Source organism: Mobula hypostoma, chromosome 25 (assembly GCF_963921235.1).
Source record: "Mobula hypostoma chromosome 25, sMobHyp1.1, whole genome shotgun sequence".
NCBI classification, from domain to species: Eukaryota; Metazoa; Chordata; class Chondrichthyes; order Myliobatiformes; family Myliobatidae; genus Mobula; species Mobula hypostoma.
Window position 1 is genome coordinate 13,399,151 of NC_086121.1, and position 14,600 is coordinate 13,413,750.

At 41.2% G+C, this 14,600-nt stretch overlaps 1 protein-coding gene across 1 annotated transcript in view; it reads left to right on the forward strand.

The window, feature by feature from the left end:
- Nucleotides 1–14,600, forward strand: part of prdm16 (PR domain containing 16) — a 760,985-nt gene that overhangs the window by 684,558 nt on the left and 61,827 nt on the right. The window contains exons 9-11 of the mRNA XM_063033179.1: nt 405–1,788; nt 5,032–5,055; nt 5,163–5,250. Coding sequence (XP_062889249.1) covers nt 405–1,788; nt 5,032–5,055; nt 5,163–5,250 — 1,496 coding nt within the window. The remainder of the gene's footprint in view (nt 1–404; nt 1,789–5,031; nt 5,056–5,162; nt 5,251–14,600) is intronic.

The following is a 14,600-nucleotide window of genomic DNA, read 5'->3' on the forward strand; positions in this document are numbered from 1 at the left end:
TCCTACACATTAAAGGTCTCCTTTGCACTTTGTGGGAAGCAGCCCAAAATGCACAAGATTTCACTTTTTTTCCTCCAATCGTTATTCACATTTCTATATGAGCAAAAATGCATTATTTAAATACAAACTTAAAACCTGCAGTTGTGGCTTATGATCAGTTGGAGAGATCCGTAGCGGCAAGTGACCTTTCAGCTTATCTTCAATTATGATGTGTGCTTCCTTGGAGGAATTCAACGGCATTTATCACAATTATTTGGGTGTGTGTCCTGACCAAATTCCTACCGAGGCATGTGGCTTGAGTAGGTGACAATTAATACCTCAGTCTCTTGTTCTCATGTGCCCTTGTTATTAGAATTGTGAATGAAAACAATTATGCTACATATCTCCTTTTTATTTAATTACAGGTGAGGTCTGTCACAAATCGTACACTCAGTTCTCCAACCTCTGTCGACACAAAAGAATGCATGCCGATTGTCGGACACAGATAAAGTGCAAAGACTGTGGACAGATGTTCAGCACAACCTCCTCATTGAACAAGCACCGTAGGTTTTGTGAGGGCAAGAACCATTATAATCCCAGTTCAATGTTTCCTCAAGGTCTGCCTCTCACTCCCAGTGCCATGCTGGACAAATCAAAGCCTACATCCTCTCTTAACCATACACCCCTGGGGTTTAATGAGTATTTTCCCTCACGCCAACACCCAGCAGGATTGCCCTTCTCACCAACAGCCACCTTTCCAGCTCTAGCGCCAGGATTTCCGGGCCTTTTCCCCCATTCGTTGTATCCCAGAGCTCCTGTATTACCAAGCAATGCGTTGTTGAAAGGCTGCTTAAATCATGACATTGATGGACGTGTCCAGAGCCCCATGGGAACTCCCTCAGTATCACAAGCATCTTCCCTGGTGTCAACATTCAATGACAAAGATACCCCTTTAGAAGGAAAAAATAACGTTCGATCTGAAAACTGTTTCACCGAGAAAAACAAAGTAAAAAACACTGACTTATCGGAAGGCAGTGACTTTGAAGACATCAACACAACAAGTGGGACTGACCTAGAAACGACCACAGGTACTGGGTCTGATTTGGACAGTGATGTGGAGAGTGATGGAGATAAAAAGAAGGAAAAAGCCAATTTGTCAGCCAAAGGAACTGATAAAATCACTTCAGTCTCCGTGAACTCGAACAACGAATTTGATGAACGGACACAGTATCTTCCATCCCAACATTCCTTTTTCCCTCCTCCAGATGACCAGAGCCTTCCAACTAGTGCTACTAATGATTCCATTAAAGCTATTGCTTCCATTGCGGAAAAGTACTTTGGCACTGGTTTTATGGGAATGCAAGAAAAGAAAATGGGATCGCTTCCGTACCACTCTATGTTTCCATTCCAGCTCTTCCCAAACTTCCCACATTCCATGTACCCTTTCACGGACCGAAACCTCAACCCCAATCTATTGGTAAAAAATGAGCCAAAGTCACCCAGGGAGCACCAGAAAAGTGGGAGTGCAAGCTCAGAGTCGCCCTTTGACCTCACTACGAAACGGAAAGAAGTGAAGCCTCTTCCTTCTTCCAAGCTCATGGTGTCTACGCTTTCGGGAGAGGAGCAGCCACTGGACCTGAGCATAAGTAGTCGCAGCCGGGTCAGTCAAAATGGCCCGGGAGAGCCCAGGAAGAACCACGTTTTTGGTGAACGCAAAATGGTGATCACTGACGAGCTACCCAAGGTGCAGCACCAGCAGGCTTTTCATTATGCAAAGCCATCACCCTTTTTCATGGATCCTATCTACAGGTATTCGTAGATCCTATAGTACACATTATGCCCTATTTCAAAGGATACTACCATGGTTTCCACTTGAGTTGTTTCATTAAGACAAAAAATATTTCATGAAGTGTTTGTAGATTTTTTTTTCTTCAGTTGTACATTACTTTTGAGACATGACACAACCTCTGGTTTTCTCCCTTCGTTTCCTTAATCTGGGAAAAATTCCATGGCTGCCCATTTTCCCCTCACAAATTTGCTCCACCCCTCTCCTTCCTATATCCTCGCTTAGATGTGAGGAGGAGTGGGCAGGAAAGCAGGCAAGCAGTTAGGAATATATTGGATGCCATCTTACTCACAGTTAGATAGGTTGTCACAGAACTTAACAACCACTTCTCTGTGATAATGCTGGAGAGTCCACTAATTCAGCGGTTCCCAACTTTGTTTATGCCACTGACCAATAAGCAAGGGGTTCATGGACCCCACATTGGGAAATGTTGCTCAAAGATAATGCCAACGATGCTTGCTTGTTTTCCAATTTGAAAACTGGAGAAAAATGTCAAAACTAATGAGCCCTGTAATGATTTTGAATATCATGTGCCTCAGATACTCCAATATGCAACTTGGGCACATTTACCTGAACCATGCATACTCACTGTATATGAACCACAGACTGGTACTGTGCAAGCGCCAATGCACCCAAATTTACACTGGGAATATTTTGCTTGCATTCTACTCTCACAATCTACTTGAATTAACTTCAGATTACAGCTAATGGCAACTTTCCTTTTATGGATTAAATAACCGTTATCTTTGCATGCGTGTGTGTGTGTGTGTGTGTTGTGTGTGTGTGTGTGTGTGTTGTGTGTGAACTCAGTTCAAGTTTAATTGTCATTCAACTATATGTGAACATAGCCAACTGAAAGAGCGTTACTCCGGGACCCAAAGTGCACCACGCAGGGCCAACAGTTACACACAGCATAAGGCACATCTAGCACATATATATCAGTAAAATACACATTCAATCAGTGACTACACATAGAAATATTTAGTCCAAGACACTGATCCCATGAATGTTGCAGAAACCTGCAGTCAACCACAATACAGCTTGTCTTCTGCTGAGCGAACACTAGGGGCAGCACCCACTCCAGCCTAGATAGTGAGCTATACCACCTCCGGTGGAGCGCATCAACTCTGATACCTCTCTCCTCAGCGGCTGGAAACAGGCAACACCACAGCCTGAGGCCTAGTCATCGCTACAACCGAGGCCACACCGCTCCCCCGCCATCCGCCCCTGCCATCCACCAATAAATTAGTGAATCGGATTTGCAGCGTTCCACATTAACATTGTGCTGTGTGTGTGTTTGGGGAATGAGTTCATGCCTACCCATCTACACCAGTGTGTGTGAGGTCCTCCACCAACCTGTCGACATTTACTGCTCAGACCACTTGTGTAATATGCATTCAGATTCCCAGTGTCCCCTCCCTTCAATCAGGCTGAAAAAAAGTAAGGGTTACGTGATTTTATCAAAAACAGTCAATTTAAGTGACACAATAAGAAAATGGGCTCACAGAGGCATCAGCACGGAATTCTGTGTCTTGCTCACACTCTATAAATTTGCCTCTAATGAGGTAGGTCAGAGGCTGATAAAAGAGATTGAGTAACAAATCATTGATTGACATCATCCTTGGCCTTGAAAAATGATGACCAAATTATAATAAAACTGATTTTAAAAAAGCATTTCAAATTGCAAGGCATTCAACATATCCCAATAAATGTGCAGAACAATGAGGAGCTTTGGAAATATTTTGATAATTTCATAATACTTTCCTTCATTGAAGTGGATTGATCTCTAAATGCTCTATTTCAATCCCAGGTTGATGCTGGAAATAATCTTTGGAAATAATTCAGAAAATGTGTAGCTGGGATGGTCAATAGTTAGGTTGAGTTGCTCTCTGGTTTTGGCAATTAACTTTCAAATGTTCATCACTGTACTAGGAGACATCATCAGTCCGCTATTAATTGTGGGGTGTCCTCAGAATGCTTGATTGATAAATATATGAAGATTGACGTCCCTACATTAGAAGAAGAAGAAGAATAGCCCCTAACTCGGCAGTGTAGTTATCAGGGCACCGTCTTTTGACGGTCTTTCCATAGCAAGCTATTCCTGTTTTTACGAGGCCGAGTTGCCAGCTCGATACTCAACCCGACTTGGATTTGAACTCGGGAACCTTCGCTCCGGAGTCTGGCGCTGATATTATTGTGCCACCAAGCGGGACAATGCCCCTACATTACAACCGAGTTTCTGTGATGACGGCCAATCGGCTGATTGATAAGTACTGTATATAAAAGCCAAGCCTTTGGAGGACAGCACAAATTAACAGCGCACTGTTGATATCTCTTCATTGGTGGCAAAATGTTTTCAAGTAATTTGCCAAGGGTCAGAGAACAACTCAGCCCAAAGAAATCATTCACTGTTGCCAATCATTATTGCTATCCAGTAACCCGTAATACAACATGTTTTTCAAAAGGACTGAACTTAGCTGTGATGCCTTCTAGAGTTGAATAGTCCAACCTTACGCTTTCTGCTGAGTGTTAAGTATATAGAATGGGTAAGCTGATGGAGGGGTAATGAGCTTGTACCATAACGTTCAGAAAAGGAATGAAGATGGAGAGGAAGCATTAATACCATTTATCTTTTCTCCAAGAGCTTTGCAAGTCTATAAAGAATTTTATCATTACACAGAAACTTCCTTCCATGCTTTCTTTTCTAATCTTACTGTGCAAGAAGTACATAGGGTAGGTTTATAGTGATAGAATAATTGAGATTCCAAGATCCACAGATGGCTGATAAAATTAGACTCAATAGATCAGATAATTTGTGTGCTAATTACATGCGAGTGATAGCCACACAAGTTGTCAGTTTCTCAAAACTCAGCCAGGTTCTTAGCAAATTGGCATACATGTGATTCTAGTCCCATTATAGTTATTTTCAGAGAAGAAAAATGTGCAGCCAATGTAATCTTATCTATGTAACTCATTTTGCAAGAACAGATTTGTCCAAGAAGGGTAAGCTTCCTGTTTAAAATGTGAGATGGTCTGTTCACGTGGCAACTGTGAGCGCCATGCGAATGAGAAAGTGTGGTCCCAGTAATTCAGCTACCCATCAGGTGAAAGCTGTGGAAAAAAGGGGGAACTGCAATCCTTTCCTACCTTACACCAGAAGAAACCACAGCCAGGATTTCATCCCAACCTTTGCTTTTCTCTTTCAGCTGGAACCACCTGCATTACACAGCGTAAGTGTGCATCTTTCCTTCACATTGTTCCCGAGTGGCCCTGGGAGAGGTAGGATTTTGTGTGCGAAATGCTGAGCGCCGATTTAACTCTCTACTTCTCGGTCCAGCAGGGTGGAGAAAAGGAAAATGATGGACCCCCTGAACTCATTGAAGGAAAAATATCTGCGCCCAAACCCACTTCTGTTCCACCCTCAGGTACACTGAGTTACCATCTGAATGTTTCTTAAGAAATTTAGTTGAAACATTAGTCTTCTTTGACGTGTTAATGTTATCTGGAGTGGATCAGTGTAACAATAGTAATTGGAGAGTCTCCTTATTGAAAAAGTATTTTTTTATGCTAAATAAGAAACAGGTATACTTTTAAAGGCTAGTGAATGTTGTTTCATGTTTCATTATACTTTCTACTGCCTTAAGCAGTAAATTTTATATTCATCATTATTGTTTTCCATAATTGTAAAACCAGGCATTTCCCCAAATCTGAAACCCCAGACCTCTTAAAGGATGTTGTATTTTTATGTTCCATGCACAATAGTACAACTGATTCCTGCAGCTTATGAATTTGCCTGATCTCAGCCTTCAGGGGAATGTTGGCTTTCTACAAACTACCTCAGCGCTCATGAGAAAGAGAGAGGGAAGATATCCAGGTCTTGCTTACAATGATGTCCTGACTGGAAAGTATACAGTATGTTATGGGGTCGGTGCTCCACTCTGATGGACCAACAGCCTGCCGTACTGAACTCTGAGACTGTTGTTTATCTATGGGGACTTTCAAGAGCTAATAAGTCTATTGCTATAACTCAAGTACCTTATTCTGACAGGTGCTGCTTTTTTCTTAACCTGAGGAAATTATCCTCTTTCAGTGAGATCTCCTGATTTCAGCTGCCACTTTAAATTGTATTTTTTTTATGTTAACGCGCAGCACATATACTTAAAATTTCTTATTCTTTTCCCAGCTCCAATAAATAACCCAGAGGAGCTTTTTGTAAAGAAGGAGCAAGAGACCAGGTTTCACAGCTAAACTTAGTCCGTTCATTGTTCTGCCTCCCGGTCTGTCGTTTTAATAACTTCCCTTGATTTTAGTGGAGGGTCCTGCTGACAGAAGGCCCTGTCTGGCAGGAACATCCTGTGTTTGTGTGGCTTAGAATGGAGTGCACACAGGGAGTGATCAGATACGGACGCAGGCAAGGGAGGCAGGGCTCACAGCAATTGTGAGAAAGGAGAAGTCCGGGAAAGAGGTAAACAGCTGTGGGCTGCCTCCATTGTAATCCGAGTCTGACAGAAGTGAAACAGATGTGGAAAATCACCAAGAGCAGTTTTCTCTCCCTCTCCACTTTCTCATATTTGTTATCTCTGCTGGCCCTGGAATGGCAGCTTGGCGTAGTTCTCTGAGCAATAAGTTACGTGGTCTGGCATCCAAACTGCATGAGTGAAGCACCCAAGCATGTGGTTGGTGGTAAACCATATTTATTCTAACATTTTTCTAATTTTAGAACTCCTTGTTTTTTTCAAAACCCTTCACACCATTACTTCTCCCTATCTCTCCGTCCACATTCTGTGCTATAAATCTCCAATCTCTGTTTGTATCTAATTCTTGTCGCAACTGTATTCCTGATTTTCTCTTTGATCCTTTAGCTGCCAAGAATTTGGGCTCTGGAATTCCACAGGCACCCTTCTCCTGCTCCAATGGTTCTAACTCTGTCACCTCCATTAGACGCTCCTTTAAATTGCCTCTTTAACTATCTATCCTAATATTAAGTTTCAGATGGTCAAATTTTACCTTTTTACTGTACTGAAGATGGTATATAAATGCAATATGCTGGTACTGCATTTTCTAGTGGGCGAACCCACCACGTTAATACTGAGCCACATAGACTAGCAAGATATCAGATTTAATTTCTGTTGGTCCTGAGTCAATGACAACAATATATTAATATGGCAGCCTTAAAGCAGTAAAATAATCCAAGGAGCTTCACAGAGAGGTATGAAATAATATTTGATGCACAATCACATATGGAGCTGTTAGGGCAGGTGACCAAATGCTTGGTCTATGAGGTGAGTATGTTTGAGTTAGAGAGTCAGAAGTATAGGGTGAGATTTCCAGAACTTGAGGCCTTGGCAGCTAAAACACTGCTTCCAATAGTGCCCTGAGTAAATTAGTACTTGATCAGGAGCACACATGCTTTGGAAGACTTTAGATTAGGAACGAATGAACAGGGATGAAGCTGTTGAGGGATATGGAACAAAAATGATGGTGACTTTAAAACCAAGGAGTAGCTTGCCCTCAACCAATATCTGGAACATTCCTGAATCAGAGGGGAGAAACTCTTCCAGGTTCCTGCTCCTGATCTTATCTGGGTAACAGGGACAAAAGAAAGACTTTGGTGTTTGGCCAGTGTGATGTCATAAGGCCAGTGTAACTCCAAAGTGTAAAACTACTTGAAAGAAAACCATGAGAGCCCAGGGATAAAATCATATATGTAGTTTCTTTTCTTCGGTGTGGCACACACTTATGACATGGTGGTGTAATAACGTGTGCCATTCACGTACTTTTACATATAACTCATAATGAATTATGTAAACAACAAATAATGCTTAAACAAACATATTTACAATATTACTTAAATATTCCTAAAGTATTAAAACCAAAACATCCTTCCTATTTAGTTATAAACTCCAACTCAATATAGAATGCATTTTATATATATATAAAATTCAAAGTACATTTATTATCAAAGTATGTATGTAGTATACAACTCAGTGATTCCTCTTCCTCATAGACAGCCAAAAAACAAAGCCATGGAACCTGTTCAAAGAAAAATATCGACCCCACCCCTACAAAAAACAAATCATGCAAATGATAACAAAAAAGAACATGTGAAAACATACATACACACAGACAGACAGACACACATATATATGTGTATATATATATATAATACGTGTGTGTATACTGTGTATGTGTATATACATATATAGATATAGATATTCTGTATAAACATTCGCAGCATAGTAGATTTTAAATTGTCCCATTCAGGCTTAAAGATTTAATCACTATGGAAGATTTCTTACTCATGTGGGATAACGTCTTGCCTGACAAGGTGGGGTGGGGGGGAGGTGGTCACTCTGCTTGGCAGGTAAGACCAGTGGCTGTGAAACAGTCTCAGGTTCTGGGGCCTCCTCCATGCTGGTTGTAGGAGTTTACTCTGGGACTGCAGGAAGTGGTTCTGACAGCTGTAGACACCTTTTTTCTGGATATCTTGGCATGGTGCATGGGAAACTGCTCGATCTGCTGATCTATCACATGCCACCAGACAGGGCTTCAAGCTAATGCTTTCATCTTGACCATCTCTGGATGACTGGCATGTAGCTCTTCCAGCGCCTTAGTTCTCAGCTTGGATGGAACAACTCTCTATCCCCACATAAGGCAGCCCCTGTCCTGGTGCTGGTTAAAATGGCTGAACTGGAATTTCTACTGCACATTCCAGCCGTTGTGGGTTGCCAAGTAGATCCCAGACAGTGTGGAGTCTTTTCTCTTTCCCCATGGATCATCTCTGCTCCAAAGGGGATCCACTCAATTGGCATTAGGGAGAATATGCCAAGAGGAGTGTCCTGTTTTGTAAACTTTTTCAGATATTTCCTTTTCCAAGGGTAAACAGGACAATCCACTGGCAGTTCCATGATTAGTTGAATTTGATCTTGTAATTGTGTCTTCCAATAAACTGAAACCATCTCTGCATTTGTGCTACTGCTGTTAGTGCAACACCCTTCTGTGAATTGAAAATAGACACTAGTGGTTGATGATCAGTAATGAGGGTAAACTCTTTCCCACATAAGTACCAGTTGAAATGTTTTACATCCTAAGCCAGATTCAAGACCTCTCTGTCAATCTGTGCATAATTTTCCTCTGCAACTGTAAGTGAATGTGTTGCAAATGTTATGGGGTGTTCTCTCATATTCCATCACTCATAACATGCGACATGAGTGCACCTATACCATAAAGTGAGCCATCACAGGTAAGCTTCACTGGACAATGTGGATCATAATGTGTGAGTACAGTGTCTGATGTCACCATTTACTTTCCTTTTTGGAAAGCTACCTCACACTGCTGTGTCTATTGTCCTTTCTTCCATATCTGTAGTAATGAGTTCAAAGGGGTGGAGCAGAGTGGCCAGGTTTGTCAGGAACCTGTTACAGTAATAGACAAATTCTAAAAACGACCACAACTGTTACACATCCTTCGGTCTTGGGGCATCCACCACTGCTTGAATTTTCTCAGCACACTTGTGTAATTCTTGTGCACCAATGATGTGACCACAGTAAGTGATGATTGATTTAAAGAATTCACACTTTCTGCATTGTGCACTAAGCCGATAATCTTCTAACGTTTTTATCTCTGTCTTAAGACTTTGAACATGTCCCTTGTATCCTCACTGGTAACAATGATGTCATCCAAGCAACTCTAAGCGCCTGGGCAGCCTTACAGCACCTGGTCCATAGCTTTCTGCCAGAGTACAGGTGCAGATGCTCAAACAAGAATAAGCCTATTATGGTGATAAAGTCCTTTGTGAGTATTTATGATGAGAAGCACTTTGGACTCATCTTCCATCTCTATCTGCAGGTAGGCCTCAGCTAAGTCCACTTCGCTTAAGTATTTCCCTCCAGAAAAGTTTGCAAAGATATCCTCTATCCTGGGTATTGACCTACTTTCAGTACTGGATCGATGGTGACCTTAAAATCACCACAGATCCTGGCAAAACTATCCTTCTTGGCTACTGGAAACACTCAGCCTTGGAAAGAAATCCTTCAGCATGGTATAAGGAACTAATGGGCTTTGTAAAACTTTCATGTGCCATTTTCATTTAACACTGTGTTACCTTTGATACATTTGAGTTTTCCATTGCCATCCTTGAACACTGCTGTGGCATCATCCAACATCATTCTTAGTTTGTGTTCAGTTGACCCTGTTGCAGGGGTTGTGGCATGAAAATGGTAAATGGATCGCTAATCAAATTGTAGTTGTCTCAGCCAATCACAGCCCCACAATGCTGACCCTTCTGTTTTTACCACATACAAGCCCAATGTGGCTTGTTGGTTGTTGTGTTTCGCTGTAATGAATGTCATTCCCTCAGGAATGATCCTTTCTCCAGGATAAGTTCTTAGCTGGATTTCTGCAGACTTCAGTTCAGTATCTTTGAAATCCCATTCAAACTCATTTTGCGGAAGGACTGAAACAGCCAAGCCAGTGTCCAATTCTGTTTCAATTGTTTTGCCATTCTTTTCTGGTGCAAGCCTTATTGCTTGTGTATTGTTAATTTTTACAATGTAAATCTTAGGGCTACTTAGTCCTTTGTCATTCTCAACATTATCAGATTTTTCATCAACAGCATGCAGATTAGTGCTTTTTTGAAACTGCGACTTGATCTTCTATGTTTTTCTCATACTTGTGCGGTCCATTTATTTTTGGCTGCCTGACATGCTCTTGATATGTGTCCTTCTTTGTTCCATTTTCTGTAAGCTTTGCCTTTAAACCTGCATTGGCTTGGTGTATGTGAGCCCCTGCCACAATGATAATACAATATGTTTGGCCAGGCAGTTTTTCTCTTTAGAGGTTGTGATTTTGTTCAAACTCACTTTTATTCCTGACTACAACTCAATTGTCTGCTGTTTCCATTGATACAGCAATTTCAATTGCTCTTTTAAATGTGAGTTCTGCTTCAGTTAGGAGCCATTTTGAATGCTTTCTTGTAAGATTCCACACACTAAACAATCCCTTAGTGCATCATTAAATCCATCACTGAACTGACAATGCTCAGACAATACCTTCATTTCAGCCACATAAGCTGAAATAGACTCCCTTTCCTTTTGATTCCACTTATGAAACCTAAAGCATTCTGCAATCAACAATGGTTTTGGTTCTAAATGTTTCTGCATTAGTTTCATGATATCGGTAAAGCTCATTTCAGCTGGTTTGGTTAGAGCAGTCAAACTTATAAACTGTGTCTTTCCACCCAATGCACTCAGCAAAACTGACACTCCCCTGTCATTGGCTATTTCATTTGCTTCAAATTATTTCTCCGTTTGGTTAGTACACAATATCTAGTTATCTCTTATGCAATCGAATGCGTCTATCTTTCTGATGTAGCCAGCCATTTCTGTTTTTCTTTGTGACTATCATCACCCAGTACTCACTGTTTATGAATCTGAATATTGTCCATTTTCAGCCTTTTTTTAAACTCGATTGTCTCTCTCCTTTTATGAAAAAGCCATGAGCTGCTTGGTTTTTTACTCAAATGATTCTCTTCGCTTGCAAAGAAAGCAGCTGCACTTTTTAAAAACTCTACTGCCTCGCTATGCTTCAACAGGTAGATAGTCATCTTGGATTCTTTTTAAAACTTACTTGTCACCACTGCTATGTTCTGTAACCACAAAACATAAAACTAATTGAAAGAAAAACATGTGTGCCTAGGGATAAACTTGTGTACTTAAAGTACTGTGCTAAAGTCTTAAGCACATATAATGCCACTAGGATAGCTTTGGATTTTGCACCAATACTGTAGTTATTTTATGGATTGCACTGATATGTGAGTGATGATAAACCTGATTCAGTTATGGGTCTCTATTGTGGACTGAGAGAGGGAAGGGGGCAGGAAGAGGGGAAACATGGTTGGGAAAAGAGGGAGAAAGAGGGAAGGGAGTGGAGTTGGGAGAAATTCTGTAATAATCAATAAACTAATTGTCTGTAATCAAGTTACCTTGCGTGGTGTCTCAGGGCTGGATGTGTCTGCACCTGTGCCACCCCCCACCCCCAGAACTCCATCTCAGCCACTTGTCCCACACCCCTCCTGCACTGCTTCACCCTCAACATTCCTAACATCCTTTGCTCCTGCCATATATACAAACTCGCTCCCCCCTCCACATTAACAAATACAGAGCTGTACAAAAGTCTGAGGCATTTTAGCTATATGTATGTGCCTAAGACATTTGCACAGTACTGTAGTTTTTTAGTAAGCCATGCACTTATAACACGGTGGTAGAATGATGTATGTCATTGGTATACTTTTACATATAACCCTTCATGAATCAGCTGTAATACTTCTATCTTGTTTGTGGTCAGGTAATGAATTGTCGTGTATTCCATTTTCTGTTCTGTTCCTGATCACTGTTATTACATACTATAAACATTTCTGTCTTCATTTGTACATTAAGTATCCACGTCGAACTTGGCCGATGCAAATATGGTAAAGAACTTCCATGCTGTGGAAAATCAGAGCTAGGTTCCTTTTGCATCTGAACTTCAGTAGATATTTATTTGATCCTCCTTGTAGGTTCTATTAGCCTTTCCAAGTTTGATTAGAGTTGAATAGGTGTGTGATTCCGGTTCAAGCAATGAAGTAGAAACCATGTGCCACATTCAGTGGAGGGAAACAGCATCATGATAGCTGGGTGGGGGAGCAATATTTGCCAGTACGGAGAGCTGGGACATTGAAGTGATTGAGAGCTCGGTGACGGTCTGCATTGTGCTGGCCAATTGGACACCATCAAGTCAGGTAAAACGTTATCTATCCACACCAGTGCAGAGTGTTTAGCCATTAAATAATCAAGGGTTGTTGCTGCTGTCTGTAGCATGAGCACCAGATGGTGCTTGCAAACTCCTGAATCAGGTTGACACGTGAATTCATTTTCCTGGCTCCATTAATTAAATGTGCTTTGAAGGTTATTATATTGTCTAGTGTCACTCTAAGTTGAACATGTGGTCATGTCTCTCCTGGATGTCATTAAAATGAGCCTTCAGAGTGTTTTTACTGTCTTGTTGGTGAAGTGGGAAACAGCAACTATTGCTTTCTAGGGATTTGGCTTGAGCCTTCATTTCCATAAGTATTTCTCTGTAAAATGTGCCCTGATGCTATGTTAGAAAGTCATCTGGTATTTAGGAGACTTTAAAATTCTGCGTGTAATGTAGGGAAGAAGCTGAAGGTAGCCTCTCCACTATCAGAAGATGAAGTTATAAGGAACTTTTTCATAACTTTTTTCACTGAAGAGAAAGTTAATGTTTTCATTCAGAAAGGACTGAGTTAGAGTGAAAACAATTTAGTTTTAATTCCTTTTGCCCTATCTAACCCCTTCCAGTTCTGAGAAAGTATCTTCGACCTGAAGCATTAAATGCTTTCTCTTTGCACAGATGCTATATGACCTGCTGAGTGTTTCCAGCATTTTCTGATTTTATTTTAAATTTCCAGCATCTGCAATTTTTAAAATATACATTGTTTTCTTTCCTTTTTTTTTGCCTTACCACTAACTTCAGAATGCAGCAGATTCTGGAATAATTAACATCTGGTATATAAGTGGAGCCAGAATCTCAACGAGCCTCCAAATGGAAGAGTTCTGGAGTCGCAAGAGAGATAAGCAATTCTATCTAGCGTACAGAAATTAATGTTTGATCATAAAGAAATTTGATGGCATTGTCCAGCACACCAAGCCTTTGTCATTGATTAAGTGTAGACACAATACTGGCAGCACTGGAGCTACCTCCACTTTGGAACCAATTTTCACCTCATCTGCTGTAACTCTCATATATGAAACAGAGGTGAACTTCTGTGTTACCACTCTCCATATTACATTCAGGAAACCCCAGCATGTAGCCATTCTTCGCAGAGGGACCTAGAGTATCAGACTGTTTCATCATACCTTGCAATGCCTATCATCACAGCCAAGTTCAACATTTACTTCTTCACTAAGCAAGTGCCTTTGCCATTGTGGACCAGAGAGATCAGAGCATCAGAGGCACAAGCCAAAAGAGTCACTTGAGATCTGGTAAAGGAGAAGAAGCAATTAGAGGAAACTTCTTGAGTAAAAAGGTGAAAGAAGATGGTATGTTTTGGAACAGGAAGCAATTCTCACAGGAGAATTGGTTAAGTACCTGAAAAGAAGGACGAAACGGATCCCTCGGAAGAAAGCCGCACAGATAAGCTTTGGATTGATTTACAGCACAGATATAATGGGTTAGATGTTTCCTTGCGTGTTTCAAATATCCTGAGGAGCACTGGCTTACATTCCCTTCTATAATTCAGAAGAAATGAAAGCAAATTGTAGAACCTTCAAGTTCAAGTTTATTGCGAGTCAGCCATATACATGCATACACCTAAATGAAACATTGTTCCTCTGGGGCCAAGGTGCAAAACACAGTACATAAAGTCACACACAGCACACGTAGTTATGATACACCACAATGCAATAGCAAAATAATATTAGTGCAAGTCCTTGAGTGGCATGGCCTGAAGATTGATGGTGCATGAAATATTGTTCCGGGGCCATGTTTCCATAAGAATCAGCACACAGCAGTTCCTCATCTCGCTCTGGACAGTTGCAGATGTAGGTAATCCAGACAACAGGAATTCTGCAGATGCTGGAAATTCAAGCAACACACATCAAAGTTGCTGGTGAACGCAGCAGGCCAGGCAGCATCTCTAGGAAGAGGTGCAGTTGACGTTTCAAGCCGAGGCCCAGTCCTGACGAAGGGTCTCGACTTGAAATGTCGACTGCACCTC